Source organism: Diadema antillarum, unplaced genomic scaffold, assembly GCF_040938485.1.
Source record: "Diadema antillarum isolate AM-2024a unplaced genomic scaffold, OU_Dant_1.0 scf00000167, whole genome shotgun sequence".
NCBI lineage: Eukaryota > Metazoa > Echinodermata > Echinoidea > Diadematoida > Diadematidae > Diadema > Diadema antillarum.
This window is the reverse complement of record NW_027271056.1, coordinates 2,463,492-2,480,121: the sequence shown is the minus strand read 5'-3', so window position 1 is coordinate 2,480,121 and position 16,630 is coordinate 2,463,492. Positions and strand designations below refer to the sequence as shown.

The 16,630-nt window shown below is 38.7% G+C and overlaps 1 protein-coding gene across 1 annotated transcript in view; it reads left to right on the top strand.

Moving 5' to 3' along the window:
* The window catches only part of LOC139722543 (stAR-related lipid transfer protein 3-like), a 39,949-nt gene extending 35,693 nt beyond the window's left edge, over positions 1–4,256 (top strand). Inside the window, exons 10-12 of the mRNA XM_071633832.1 lie at positions 1,891–2,066; positions 3,046–3,250; positions 3,971–4,256. Coding sequence (XP_071489933.1) covers positions 1,891–2,066; positions 3,046–3,250; positions 3,971–4,081 — 492 coding nt within the window. The 3' untranslated portion in view covers positions 4,082–4,256. The remainder of the gene's footprint in view (positions 1–1,890; positions 2,067–3,045; positions 3,251–3,970) is intronic.
* Positions 4,257–16,630: the final 12,374 nt, after the last annotated feature.

The window sequence follows — 16,630 nt, the reverse complement described above, 5'->3', positions numbered from 1 at the left end:
GGCAAGCTCTGATTTTAAATGTGGTTCACGCCCATCTAAAGACTACCCTTGTGTTGACATCTTGACCACCGCTTGCACTATGTGAAATTATGAGCTGTTATTTAAATTGATGAAATTCTAAACAAAGAGTGGTCGTGTATCCCTTTGAAGTAAGTTTAAATAGATGCAGAAAGCCCTACCCTAGGGCTTGTTTGGTGCATGGTCACATATAAGAGTATGGTAGCAGTTGGATTTAGTTGATTATAAGATTGCATGTTATTTTTCATCTTTTGTTTGAAACTTTACTGGAGTCAATGTCAGAACGATATTTTGTCTGTGTCTTGATTACTTTGGACAATGATTTCTTGATGGATAATTAATTAAGGTGTTTGCCCTGGTGCCATGGTGGCTTTTTCCAGCATAGCAAGTATGTATGTTCTTGTAGCACACCATCCAGTCTGTTTGTGACCTATTTATTTTCAAATCTCTGAGTATATTGACGTCTTAAACAGTGTTTTGTCCGTTGGTGGCTGTTGAGACATTATTGTATTATTATTGTTATGACTTTTTTTTTTTTAATGAATAGCTGAGGTATCTCCCAAATGTTCTCTTATTGTCCCCGCCGAACGAGTTCGAGCAGGGGACTATGAAACGGGCTCCGTACGTGTGTGTGTCCGTGTGTCCGTCCGTCTGTCTGTCCGTCCGTCCGTCTGTCTGTCTGTGCGTCTGAGTGTGATCAAAATGTTCAATTTGCTACTTCTCTGTCATTTATGAGCCAATTTTGATTCTGTTTGCTTTATATGATAGCACTACATGGGAGCTTTGAAACTTCTACACAGAATTTCAGTTGTGACCTTTGACCTTGACCTTTGACCTATATTGTACATTTTGCTTCAAAATGCTACTCCTTCGCCATTTCTAACCCGATTTCGATTCCGTTTGCTTTATGTGATGGCACTAGGTGAGGGCTTCAAAACTTCTACACAGAATTTTGACCTTTGACTTCTTTGACCTTTGACCTTGATTTTTTACCTTTATTGTACATTGGCTACAAAATGCTACTCCTTCGCCATTTCTAACCCGATTTCGATTCCGTTTGCTTTATGTGATGGCACTAGGTGAGGGCTTCAAAACTTTTACACAGAATTTTGACCTTTGACTTCTTTGACCTTTGACCTTGATTTTTGACCTGCATTGTACATTTTGCTACAAAATGCTACTCCTTTGCCATTTCTAACCCAATTTCATTTCCGTTTGCTTTATGTGATGGCACTACAGTCTGTAGGTGAGGGCTTCAAAACTTCTACACAGAATTTTGACCCTTGACTTCTTTGACCTTTGACCTTGATTTTTGACCTATGTTGTACATTGGCTACAAAATGCTCCTCCTTTGCCATTTCTAACCCGATTTCGATTCCGTTTTCTTTATGTGATGGCACTAGGTGAGGGCTTCAAAACTTCTACACAGAATTTTGACCGTTGACTTCTTTGACCTTTGACCTTGATTTTTGACCTATATTGTAATTGGCTACAAAATGCTACTCCTTTGCCATTTCTAACCCGATTTCGATTCCGTTTGCTTTTTGTGATGGCACTAGTTGAGTGCTTCAAAACTTCTACACAGAATTTTGACCTTTGACTTCTTTGACCTTTGACCTTGATTTTTTACCGATATTGTACATTTTGCTACTAAATGCTACTTCCGGCGGGGACATATTTTACGCACCGCGTAATTTCTACTTTTCCTTGTATTTTAGTGAGCATAATGCATGTATGCAACGCTATTTCTGTGAGTCTTTTAAACGTGCCAATCTTACTCGCAAACACACGGCCTATAATGTCAGTAGTGTTTTAAACTGGGAAACTTTGACTATTTGTCCAAATCACAATCTTTTGCATGGCGACTCCAAGGCGATCCTGCCAGTTCCCGTGGAAACCATGGTGGAGCTGCTGTGGAACAAAGTGGACGAGTCAGCTTCGTGGAATGGGGCCCTGCTGGAGATCTGTAGGCTGCAGCAAATCAACGAATTTGTGGACATTGTTTACAGCTTGGCAGCTCCGGGTGGGAAAGGAGTATTCAGCAGCAGGTACTTAGATTCCTTCACTTATCTCAATTTTTTAACTGAGGTAATCATTCCATGAGGCTGATGATTTGTACAGTTCTATATTGACTCTTCTTCAGGTTAAAGGGATGGTGCAGTATTGGTGGAGATGAGAAATGGGCTTTTAACTTTTTGCGAGATACCAAGAAATAGTGCAGAGCATACCATTTTAAGAGGAATTCAAAGTTTATTTGGTGAAAATCGGGTTTGAAGTGACTGAAGCATCCAAATCCAAAGTAAAACAAAGCGATCGTAATGAAAGGTGGGTCCCACACTTTATTAGAATCGCTCTGTTTTGGATATCTCAGCCATTTCAAAACCAATTTTCATCAAATAAACATTGAATTCCTCATGGAATGACATGCTCTTTCATATTTCATAAGAGGTTTCTCATTATCTCACCAAAACATGTTAAAAACTTGAATTAGGTCTCCACCAAAACTATACATCCCTTTAAAGCTGAAAATTATCCCTTGAAATCAGTCAAGAATTAATCAAGGTTGAAAGTATATTAGTACAGTAATGATCATGTGAATGTTGCTAAATTGATGAATAGGACACCATCAAGAGAAAAATAGATAAGTGTGTTGGTTTTGTTTGTTGGTTTGTTTGTTGGGGTTTTTTTTGAGGGGTGATGTCTTGCTGTTATTTTACAGATATGGAATTAGAGTCCTGTAGGCACACACAAAAAAGTTGCTCTACATAACAATCTTCTAATCTAATGCAGCCTTGACATCAACCATGCAATCATTGGTATGTGATCATTGTTTGCTTGTAATCATTTGCAATTCTTTATGCCAAAAAGCCATGATGAATAGCAACAAGGCAGCCAAAGTTGGATAATTTAGAAGCAAGATTTTAAGTTTACAGCGAGAAACAGAGAAAAAAAAAATACAGAGAGGAGGGAAAGAAAATAGTCCCAATGCATCAATGTCCCTAACTGAATCTCCCACCTTTTCCTCAGGGACTTTGTTTCTGTTAGGCTGTGTGAGCAGAGAGGGGAGCGCTATGTGTCCAGTGCGATAGCAGTGGAGCACCCAGACAAACCTCCCCGGCCGGAGTACGTGCGGGGTGAGAATGGGGTCAGCGGCTGGGTGCTTGAACCAGTGTCTGACCGGCCTGACCACTGCAGGTACATCTGGATCATCAACTCCAATCTCAAACTCAAGGTAAGCATGTCGTGTGCTTGGTACATGAAGCTGTACCCAGTTGTATGGAGGAAGGCTGTTTAGTATTCTAAAGCTTGACCATTGCATCAAAGTTTTTGACAGTGGAGGAGGTGTTTTAACAAAATGAACATGTAGACTGAGTTACAAAGATGTTTTTGTTTGTAGTCATAACTTTATTCATATGCAAGGAAATGTGAGTAAAACATTACACAAAAACAAGCTCTACTGTTTCATTCAAAATGAATGGCAGGTTAAAATGCATACGTGTGTTACAAAATAACTGTTGAAGTTTACATTACCCAACACAAAATACATATCACACTCAAACTGTTAAATATCAATCAATCAATCAATCAATCAATCAGTCAATCATATGTCAGTGATATCACTGCATAGTAATTACTGCATTGTAAGTACTGCCTCAGAGTATGAGGAACAATCACCATTGTTTATCATCAAGGTTGATTTTGAATCTGATGAAGGAGTTTATACTGCACTGCTGTACGAGATGTATTACATGTTGATGATAATTGGTTGTAGCTTGTGATCAACATCCACACACAATGTTTCTGCATACCTGGAGCAAAATATAAGAGATAACAGGGAGATGAATGCATGATGGAGAAAGTTATTGGTGATATTTTCTTTTTAAATTTCAATAGACATCTTTCCAACCCTTCACTGTGTTCTTTTGTCGTTTGTTCCTGATATCCATGACAGGTTTGGACACCCAATAACATCATGGATCCCGTGATGGGCGGTGTGATTGTGGACTCCTACAAGGACCTGAGGAATCATCTCACCCAGCCAAGAGATGCCTCCGTCTCATGACGCCGGCCGGAGGATGGTGACTGACCAGTGACCGGACAATGCCATCGCAGCTGAGCAGAGAAGCCAGATCTGTTGTCCCCGTTCTCACAGTACTGTAGGCTTGTTTGCTCTCTAGACTGCACTCGAGGTGTGTGTTTGGCAAGAAGAAGACGTCTACCAAGCAAAATGAAAGATATGGTGATGACAATGACGCCTATGATAATGATGATGATAATAACGATGGTGATGATTATTAATGATGATGATGATGATGATGATGATGATGATGATGATGATGATGATGATGATGATGATGATGCAAATTTATCTGTGGAATGATGATGATTTTGTTTAATACCTGATCCCACGTGAGGACAGAAATGAAGGAGCAGTATGACCAGCACCAGTCATAGCCCTGATCCAGCCTCCTCTTTGAAGATTGGAAGATGTCTCTCCTTGTATCTTTATTTTGAAATGCTCTCAAACTCCAGTATTTTCTCTATGTATCGCCTCCATCATTGGTATAATATCTTTCTTACTTGAAGTGCTTTACTGGGTAAGAAAAAAAAGGTAGAAATGCATCCATTTCAAAAATAGAAGTTACTACTTTATGAAGAAGCTAGTGCAAGGTGTTGAAAAATAGGAAATTGCGTTGCAACTTTCCAGCTACATGTGACTTGAGTGATGATTTCTACTGTAAATGTGGAAAATTTCATGTAAGTAATGTCTCTCTCATCTGGATGAGGTGAATTTCACATGTTTTTAATTCTGTGTAATCAAAACATTAAATAATATTATCCATAACAAGCAAGAATATTTGTGAGCTTTTATTTTTTTGCTAGTTTCTGGTCGTGCGAAATGTGCAAAAGTTTCCACACTACAAAATTTCCACTTTTACAGTAATTAGGTGGAGCTATATCATCAGTTTGCTATGCATTATGAACATGATGGACACATGTGAAGTGTTGAAAGTATGCAAAAAGACCCAAGACTTGCCGAAGAGCCGGCGAATAAATCTCTGCCAAGCCTGATCTGACCCTCGGCAAATAGATTCGGAAGGGGGTATTGAGTATAGGAGTTGGCGTTTGGTGTGCAGGTTTTAAAGGCAGCCGATCGCCATCCCTCATGGTACGTAAACTCCGAACGACCGAAGTTTGTGTAATGCTACCACTGAGACAAGTTTTAGTGTATGTGTGTGCGTGTGTATGTACGCATCATACACAAACATTGTCACCGCGAGCTGCGGTGATTGGAGGAGAGAGGCCAGAAGACGCTGCGGTGTGTGTGTGTGTGTGTGTGTGTGTGTGTGCATGTGTGTGTACGCATCATACACAAATATTGTCACCGCGAGCTGCGGTGATTGGAGGAGAGAGGCTAGAAGACGCGTGGCGCGCTCTTTTGGCCTCTCTTCATGCGCATGCGCACTGAGAGTGTGCGTCCATTCGGAAGCTCTCGTGGCTCGCTGGGACAGCCATTTTGGGTTAGGAGATAAGCACAGGGAGCTCTCTTGTAGCCTACCGTATTTTCGCTGACCCATTGAGCCAGCGCTATTCTCATTCGAGGGTCACTACATTTGATACAGAATGGGGGAGGCAGCGTGTTGCGTTCGTCTCCGTGCCGCACAAACCACTCGCCACGACTGAGTGTCTTTAATCATCAGTCATATAAGATCTGTTTATGGAGGTAGATTGGAAGAGCATTCATTCAGAAGAGAAAGGTGTTGTGGTTTAGTGGTTTGTGCTCTGCTGCGAGGAGGTCTCGGGTTCAAGCCCCAGACATGCCACTTTTGTCTCTGAGCAACATGCCTGTCTCTGCCGAGGTGCATAGATATTGTACCTGGTAGGAAAGTAAACAGTAAGTGCACTGTTGGTGTGGGTTTGACTCCAGATACTAGGTGCGAGTGTGTACTTGTAGGTGCTAAAATATTTGAATGTGCATTTAACCACGGTGTGGTGGAAAGGCACTATGACTTCACATTACAAGATGTCTTCCATGTGATTGATTGGGATCATTGTATGCATGTATGTCCAAATATTACTATCTCACAGCTTGTAGAGTTTTAAAAAAAATAAATAAAAAAGAGAAGTTTGGAATGAGAAGGTAATTCTGTGTTTACGAACTTCATGATTTTAACCTTAAATACCGATTCCAAAATACAAGAAGGGTGCTATGCACCTGGTGTGTGACGTCAGTGTGTCACAGAAAGCAGAATATGCGTAGTGTTTGTAGAGCCCTGTGTTTCCAGGTTAATGTTTTAATGACAGTAGTGCATGTGGAAGGGCTCTCCATTGCTTCGAAAGCAATCAGAACTGCAACAGTTTACTCTATATACTCTCAGTTCTTCAACATACAGGATCATGACCAAATTCTGTGTGTTTTTCAAAAGCAGTGTGATTGTTGTATGCTTTATGTTGTATGCTTTATGTTTATATGTGTACTAAATCCTGATAATACTAACAGAATCAAAGCTTTTTTTTATTTCCTTGTAATTATCAGGTTGCTTGTATGTCTATTTATCATTTTCAAAGATCCCATGATTGGAACCTATTGGTAGGATGCAATATCCAAAGGCATTGATATATTATTGTCTCCATGTTGAGCCCCTGTAGAAACTGGTGCAGTCAGGGTGTTATTCTCGCACTCTATATTATGATCTGAATTATATGGAGTTTATTCAAATTGCAGGCATATAGTAACCACTGCAACGCAAGCAAATTTTGTATACATGTTCTCAGAGCCTTTATCAGATGACTATCATTTTTGCATGTGGGACCAAAGCTATAAGTAACACTGAGACATAAATGTATTTGACTATTGAAGATATTAAAAAGAGGAAAGAAAGAAAACGAAAGGCGTCACAAATTTAGTGAAATATGAGAGTAAGGCCTGTAAATCAAAGAAAGAGTCGAATTGGTTTGTCCGAGAACCCGTAAGTTGCTAGCGTGTATAGTCAGCCCTCGACTAGAAATGCCATTAAACGCAACAAATCATATACAGTCACAAGCGAATTGTACAGCCTCTTTCTCTTTTTATTTTCCTGACAAACTTCATTTTTTCTTTAATGCAGTGCACCGTGGAATTTCGGTCATTTTTTCTCGATATTCAGGTTTGGGCATTGTTTCTCCACTGCTTGGTCTTTTCGTTTCATATTGTAGATGCAGTAATCTGTTGCTCACCCATTTTAGATCGGGCTACTGGGTTTCTCATCCGCTCTCTGACTGCCTTGGCACAGTTTATGACAGTGTAACATTCTGGCCGGGCATCCGCAGCAGTCATGGCCTGTTACATTTGCCCATCCTGTGCCACCATGTTGTCTCTGCTCATATCCATCCCACTTTATCTATGATGGCCTGAAACAGGATTGCCATGGCCACCAGGAACATAATGTAAACCCAGCATCAAGTTTGAAACTTGTGCAGCTGTAAATTTGCCTTTTGCAGGGTGATGCGCATGGGTTTCATGTTCCCATTAAATGAAGTGATCCAAATGGTTCGATTTGGATGTTGTATTCCTGGTCTGTAGTACTGAGTTCCAATGGGGCTACCTCCAAACATTTATTTCATTTCATTTATTTATTGTCCATAAAGAGGATAAAGAGGATAATGTAAACATGGTGCAAGAACTTTGGATGGGCTGGGCTGTTCCCATTGTTATGAATGAGTTCTTGGTTGATGATGACTGTTATTAATTACCATTTTTATAATAATTATACTGCTGGTGTCAGTACTTACTGTCTTAGCCCTCCAGTGAGGTGGCACAGAAAATGGACAATTATGTGTCCATATTTAGTAAATGATTCATTTCACGCGGTGGATGTGAAGCTGGTGCTGACAATCCCAATCTCTTGCAGAATAATTTATTAGGCATAAGGACTTTTCTTATAAGACTCTTGATGTACTGTAAAAGTGGATATTTTTACGCGACCAATTTTTCGCACTCAGCCAGGCAAGAAGAGTATCACGTTTTTTAAATTCCATGGAATCAAGAATATATTCACATGTTTTTATTTTCGTGCTAGTATCTGGTAGCGCAAAATGCATGAAAATTTCACCACCGCGAAAATTTCCACTTTTACAGTATGTGTGAAGGGACTTCCCAAAAGTCCACATGAACCTTAGCTTCTTTGAACTCAATGCAATGTGATGTAACTGAAAGCAGTGTAGGATTTCAAGGTGCTGAATACATATTAGATTGTTTTTGTTTTTTTTGTTTTTTAATGAGCAAAGGGTTTTGAAGAATTTTGTATTGAATGAAATATAAATAGTCTTGTAGTCAACAAACTTTTATGAATTTTATGTGATGTACATGGTGTAAGTAACAACCAATGCAATTTTGTATTTTTCCCCAGGAAAAAGTAAATGGTTATGTGAACGTGAAGGTGATAAGCTGTTCCTTTCCAGGTAGTATTTGTTTTGGAGTTGCTAGTATATTCATTTAATGTGAAAGTGCATATGTCTATTGATTTTGCGATGTGAAGAAATGTATTTGGTGCATCTTGAGTCCTAGCATGCCAGTCTGGAAGAAAATAATTAAAACAAAATGGGGACTGTCACTTGTTTATCTAATCTTTCTATTGATCTACTCTCAGTAAATGCGTTGTTTCAGAACAAGGTATTGGCATTTGTTCTCCTAGGCAGAGAGAGCATCCATTGATATATTAGACTCCCCAGAGTCCATTTGAATTCTACATTAAGCCTCATAACTTTTTCTAAACTTGATGCGCTGTGAAGTTTCCAGCAATGTTACTTTAATTCTCAGGAATGGAAAAAAAAAGAAGGATGCTATACATGTATCTTGAATGGATTGGCCAATTACATTCAGAATTTTACTCTTGGGTATCTTTTAATTCTGTACATTAAATGAATTAGCATTGAAGTTGCTTGTGCCCATTTAATAGTGTTGCACAGATTTTAACATCTTGTATGAAACTTTATGACCTATTTTATCCAGTCTGCAACCATCAGTATTTGTAACACAAGTAATTATTATTAATAGAGAGTAAGCTATTCACACTCTCTTACAAATTGCGTGGACACCTTCTCTTTCAAGAGGTCTGAATGAAATGAATGTATGTCGTCAGTGAGTGCATAGATATTTTTTACATATAGCTCTACAATCTAAATCTTTTAAACGATGATTATATTGGTGTAATACGCACACTCTTGTAATACATGATCATGTACTGTACTTATCATGTCTAATGTGAACACAATGCACTTGATATGGCATTGCCTGGCATGTATTCTTACATTCCCTAAAGAGTTCTACATGTGCTGTTTTTCTTTGTGTGTGTGTGTGCGTGTGTGTGTGTGTGTGTGTGTGTGTGTGTGTGTGTGTGTGTGTATGTGTATGTCAAGATATAAAAGTCCTCAAGCTTTTGATTTTCCATAAGATAATCTGTATGCCCCCCATGACTTTCTTTTACTAATTTTACATTTTCCCCCAATTTTAACATGCTGTGAAGTTTCACACGTGGGATTGGACAAATTTCTCTAGTTTTGCTGAATTTTGATAGGTTCAGGGTGTAAATCAACTTTTTCTTTGAAAAAATTGCATTTGATCCCCAAAGTACCTAAGGTAATGCTAACATAGGATCTGACAATCGGATACCGGTAGCTTTTTAAAAGTGCCGCTTAGTGTGAAAGTTTTATACTGTTCCGGAATTTTGATGAGATGATGTGAGAAACACTGGTGTAAAACTGCGTCTTTGATGGCATTTATTGTTTGTAAGTGACATTATCCTGTATTTTCTCATGTACTTGATGTATATGCAAGTGTTGTGAAAGAGATTGTAGCCTTTAAAAGGTTCTTGTACTTAGCACGGATTATGTCATCAGATTTTATAACCACTTCAATGTACAATGTGCGATCTGACTGCACAGCAGTGAGCAGTAAGTATCAATGTTTTGTAAATGAAATAAATTATAATGCTACACATTAATTGCATTATGAATAACTTATAGTGTGTTTATGTGCGTGACCCAAATATGAAACTTTAGTGTAGATCACCCACTCACGTTTCTCATAGTCAGTACGTTATATCCTAAAGGGAATTTCCATTACATTGTATTGCTTTGTATGAAAACCGAAAAATCAGAGAAGTAAATCAGTGAACATTTTGGGAGAAAATCATACACATTCACAAAGCTATGAATTGATGGAGTTTTGAGATGAAGACAAATTACAAATTGGCAACTCTATGTGCTCTAATTGTTGAGCAGCTCTCTCACTTGATTTGTTCACAAAATTTCACTAATTTTCTTTTTTTTTTTGGGGGGGGGGGCTCAGACAGAACTTATCCACATGACGAGGACATGCTAAAATGTATTATTCTTATAAAGCAAGAACAAATGAGTCTAAAGAAATGTCTTCTTTGGAGAAAAATAAAAAATGTAAAGTGAATGGAAAGCTACTCAACACTTGGATCAGACAGAGTTGCTAAAATTCGTCTTAACACTACTCTCTAAACTTATACCATTAATAACTTTTTTTTTTAATCCAAGTTTTTAACCAAATTTTTACTGCTTTATTCTTTGATTTCACACAAAACATAATACAAAGCATAATACCAGAATGGAATTTCTCTAGAAGAACTTCTCTTAGCTCATTGGAATTGCTTCTCTTTTCTACCCTTCCGAGCTTGTCAAATACCTGATATAAACAGCCCTCATTTTGGCGATATTGTGGATATGATTTCTGTGAGAATTAACATAATTATACAAATACAAAAATTATTTAACCCCCCCCCCCCCCCAAAAAAAAAACAACATATATATATATATACACATATATATAAACATAAATATATATTATATATATATATAAATATATATTATATATATATATATATATATATATTGTATATACATATATCCACATATTCCATAAAGACATGACACAGAGAAATGCAAAGTGAAAGAGTCAAATATTTCCATCTTCCAGGACCCCATTCCATAAAAAAAAGTTGATATGATAGCAACTCTTGCTGGAATGGCAATTGTCATGGTAACGACAAGAATCCAGCTTCCTGATTGTTGATTGGTTGTTGCAACAGCAAGTTGCTATTCCAGCAAGAGTTGCTAACCTAACTTCTTTTATGAAATGGAGCCCTGAATAAGTAACAGCCTGAGTAAATCGCGAGTCTGAAGAGCGCCCTCTTTTGATGCATTTGAGCAACTTGCAGTGCCACACTGCCACTGTCGATAGCAGTGTTTCGGTTTCTCATCACTATGCAAACGATCCGCCAAACCTCAACAACACGACGATCTGTGTTGTAAGTGATTGTTTTTATTCACACATTTGGAGATGGAAAATTGTGATGATGATGAAGAAAGTTGGAAGAAGTGTAATGAGAGTGAGAATTGTGAGGCATAAGGAGCCGATTGCGAGTTCTGTTTGTTTTTATTTTGTGGCTTTGATTTGTTTTGTGTGGGTGTAGCTGTCTTTGCTTCGAGTTTTTGTTGTCTACTTTGTTTTGTTGTTTTGTTTTGTTTTGTTTTTTGTTTAATTTCTTCACGAACATTGGCTGCTCCTTGTAGATGTCAAGTCAAATCATATTTAGCGCTTTTCACTTTAGTAGCAGTCCTACGCCAGGAAAAGACAGGAGCGAGAGGGAGAACATCCGGGCCGGTGAAAGCATGTCACGGTTTGTTCACTTCGCCGACTCGCTGGCTACTTACACGGCTCGTTAACTTATCAACGAGCCACGCTCCATGACCATTCCAACGTCGGCTAGGAATAGATGAGAAAGGCAGAAAAATCATGTGCTGTTATGTGGTACATGGTAAAGCTTTGTGGGAACATTTTTGAAGTATATATATGTAGGAAATGTACTATTGAGTTTGATCAGACGACATGGCGTGACCGAATCGTCACTGAGAAACGACGAATTCAGTCTCTGGAAGCAATGTTCATTGATCGAAGACGTCTGCAGCAATTTTCGCGTGCAATTTACATTAATTTGAGCAAAATGTCATGTAGCTTCCATGATAACAAGCTCTCTCTTTTCTCCTTATGTACAGTATGATACAATGTATTGTTTTGTATGTATGTGTGTATGTCGGATGTATGTATGTTTGTAGATATGTTTTATGCTCCACGCTGATCTTTCCTCGGGCTTTACTCCTCGAGCTTTCGATCTGACTTGTATGCTTTTGTTTAGATTATTTTTTCTTCCTTTGCATTGTCTGATTGCGTCTGCAAGCGTAAGACCCAGTGTTGATGCCATTTTATACTCATCATGAGTTACATACCATGGAGCTACTAAACAGGTTCAAATTTATTTTCATTTCCATCAAATAAACAAAGAAATCATTTACAATGTGTATGAGCAGAACATATATGTAAAAATTGCAAAAACGTGAATTAACAAGGTACATGTGAAAATGAAGAAAACAATTATATTTGTTTAATATAATATGCATATAGTACAAGTTAATTAAGGATGGGAACGGAAGTGGAGGGTCCCACTAAAAAGCAAAGCTCGTACGATATGGGACCCTAACAAAATGCATACATACTATGCATTGAGAGGCTCTACTTAAAATTATGGATTCCGAGGTGGCATGAATAACACTATTTCCCGAGGGGTGCATCCTCGGAGAAAAAGTGGCATTTTTGTCATCGAGAAATCCATAATTTCACTTGTGCATGATATATTTATCTTATATTCCTCTGATGAATCTTCAAAAAATAGTAAAATTGGTAGAATGAAAACGTTTTCATATTGCCGCGCTGACGGTAAGTGTACCGCGGTGGAAGCGATTTACACACTGGTCCATGAGGCCGATGCTGATAGCATTTGACACAAGCTATCGAGGAAACAAGCATTGATCAATCTCTTATTTATGACGTAATATTCACGATATAGTGCACTATACAATTAATATTACGTCACGGTATAGCACATTTCTCCATCAGCATTTTGTCGTAACATACTGCATATTAACATCGTGGCAATGTTATGTTTGGTCATATGACGCTATTTTATTATGTAGACCAATGATTGAACGTGATTTCATCAATGAGGGATATAAGATAAGATATAAGACATTATTCATTGTATAGTCCGTGTGGGGAGTTAGAAGTCCAATAGACACAGTGATCCAATTGAATTGCCCGTCGTCATCCGTGTAACTATAGCAGCGGTTGATAAAGTCGCTCCGCTCTCCGTAACGAAGAGTTTTCCATATGTCGTGACCGGCGCAAGCCGCTCACACCCAGTCTACCAATTAACATATTCATTTATGGGCAGCCCCGGATCATCAGTCGAAAATGTGTAACTGCCGCGTCATATCGTCGGACCCGAAGTGGAAGTCAAGGGAAATATTACACCAACATTTTGACACCGTATCTCTTTACTCCCGAGAGTCTACCATTAATCAGCTAAGACGGCGCAGTCTCTGTATTCCCTTCTTCCCCAGGACTTTCTCCCTCCTCTCCTTTGTGCATTCAGGTTTTTCTTCTTCTTTATTTTTTCCTCTTTCGCTTTGTTGATGACTGAACATGACACTGGCTCTCACTTGAAGGGTAGAAATGTTATCACTATCGTCTAAAATGTGAACTCGAATACATAATTTATAATCTGCCGGGGAGATCTTTTTGGCGGCCATCGAAGCCGGATTATCTGGTATCTCCCTGCGTGAACTTACGCTATATCTTTTATAATCTCTGCATCTCTCACCCCCTCCTCCTCTCTCCCTTTCTCTCTCCATATATATCTCTCTTTTCCCTTCTCTCTCATTGTTTCCGTCAGTAGGATTCAAAGGGAACATGTTTCTATATACCATCACATTCGGGTCCTTTGGTGTCCACCGCCGGTGCGCATCATCACCGAAACTCATTTCGAGAATCCGAAATTCGCCCTTGAGTCGCTCCCGAGCTCTGGACTGGTAAATCGAATTCGAACATCCTGCGTTGTAATTGCAAAGTTCCCATTCTGTCCATTCTGGCTGCTTTATTTAGGGGGATGGAGGGACCTAATCTTGTAGAATACGGCAAGTTCCAGATATATAAGTCCATCGGGTTAAAAATTATTTATGGAGACACAGATGTCGAAAATACTGGCGCGGATTTCCGTTTGCTTCATCATGCATTCAGTAGAGCGCTCAAATCAAGTCTGAAGACGACTTGAGCATTCTTGGAAGTGATCAACACGTTGCGTGCATCGAGATGCGATCCCCTGGCTTAACGACTCCTTCGAAAGAAGATGAAGGAAGGGGAACAAAATATGTAATCAAGCTGTGCATACAGGTATATTAAGTCTTCAGGGGACATTGGTGTATACTGGAATCCCTTGTGGCGATCAACGGAACCACTGCAAAGAAGAAAAAAATGAGAGAGATAATTGGTCACAAGAAGGAAATTATAAAGGTAGATTTAAATGACTTTCAGTTCTATTGCATTGTGTTCACACATATTCTAGATAATTATTATCATTTAATCATGTAAAAAGGAAAAAGGGAAAACATCACCTCATAGAAGAATTGAACGCACGTTCAGTATGATGTCAATGTAACTCTGATGACTTAATCGCGGGAAAAGTAATAGGTACGTTCATGGTCAGCACCGGTTTCCCCACAAAAATCTTGAACCCATAGGAGTCAGGAAATATTGTGGCTATCTACAATTCGTCCTCAGTACGTGGATAGGACAATAAGTACTAAGAGAAAATATACTTACATTCAACGCTCTGGCGCTGTTGGACCCCATGGAAGAACAGAATCATCATAATAATGAATCTGAAATGGACGATCCATTCATTTTGTAATCTTTCTTTGATTCATGTATGACTTATGCATTGTTCTGTGTATTTTAAGGTAAACTTGAGAATGAATAAACAAACAAATAAAACAAAGCGATAGGCGAGTAAAATGTTGACTACAAAGTCAGTGTAGCAACAAGCTGACAACGCCAGAACCTGAAATGTTTGATTTTGATTTATCAAGTTCGTCTGCAGTCGTAACGGACTCCCCTAAATCAGCTAGAGCTACAGTCAGTTTATGAATCATTAATTAAGTTGCTGACTGTGAAGTACCACCAGAACCAACAGTAACAACTCAACATGTTCGTCTTTTCCAATCCCATCCCAAGAATGCATACTAAGGGCAGCATACTGTGAACACTAACAATAATCGTTCATCGAAAACGTAGTTTGAAGAAGAGACCCTCCTGTCGTGCTGTGGATGAAGGAAAAAAGACTGTAAATTGTGTCGGAAAATACTCCCTCACGACGTGGTCCTTGTGCAATCCGTGTTTAGATCTAGTAACGCACACAGAGTTGGAATACGTCTACATATACGCAGGGAGGTGATCTACGGTAATAACAGAAGAAGGGGGAAAAAGAAACAGAAAAGTGTGTTTTTCTCCTGCCGATCTGATTCGAACATGCGTCCAATGCGTATGGAAAACCCTAGGTGCCTACCTTCAGGTGAACTTTCGCGACTGACCCGTGGGGATTTCACACAACGACTTTTTGATCCAGCACGCGTTAACAAGTTCATTATTGCAACGTTCACTGAAGTAGGTTTGCAATGGTCTGCGGCGATGATTATCTATTCCGCAGACTCTGCACGTTTCTGATCAACAAACACACACGTACAGCCTTGTACTCTGGGAAGAGGTTGCTAATTGACTCAGGCTAAAAAAAAAACTGTTACAGTTGAGTGTGAACTGTAACCGATACAAAAGTCGGTTCCCACTACACAATGAAAGAAGAGGGAGGGACAGAAATAGAGAGAACGTGAGGGGGGTAGAGAAAAAGAGGATCAAATTAAAGGATATGTACATATTCTTACAGCATTGCTTTTGAAGTTTGCACCATCTAGACAAAGCTGTAAATACCGTGTAAATATCTATCCCGCAGATTCTACATTCACGTTAGCTCATTTAGGACCGAGGCAATCAAGGAGGTTTCCAATGGAACACTAATCGCAGCGGAAAGGGACATAACATGACCAGCAGATCGAGTACGATATCTAGTATAGTTAACTCAATGTCGGACACTTGATAACTCCTCAAATTCACTATGTCAGTGGGTGCAGCATTTATACGGGCGTCACAATTGTTCAGTGTTTCTCTAGTTTCCACTGTTTTAGTTCTATAGTTGTAGTTGCCCGTTGTTATTTCAACCTGTACCCACACTGTGGGTAAGCAGAATGATGTTTTTTTTTTCCCTTGAAGCGCTGTGCCGAATTTCCGATCCTTCGAAAATGCTCTTAAATCTTATCTGAACGTTGTGGCTTCATGGTTAAAGCTAATGCCAAGCATTCTGATTTTAGTTACCATTTGACGAACAACGCATGATATACCTCAGTAGCTTTTTCGTTTTGTTTAATAATTCATTTATTTATTTATTTATTCATTTATTCATTTATTCATCTATTTATTCATTTATCATTCTATTTATCTATCTATCTATTTATCTATCTATATCTATCTATATGATAATGCATTTATTTATCTTTGAATCCTTTTATATATTCATATAATGTATTTATGTGTTTATTCATTTGTTTATTCATCTATCTATCTATCTATCTATCTATCTATCTATCTACTTGTCTATTCATT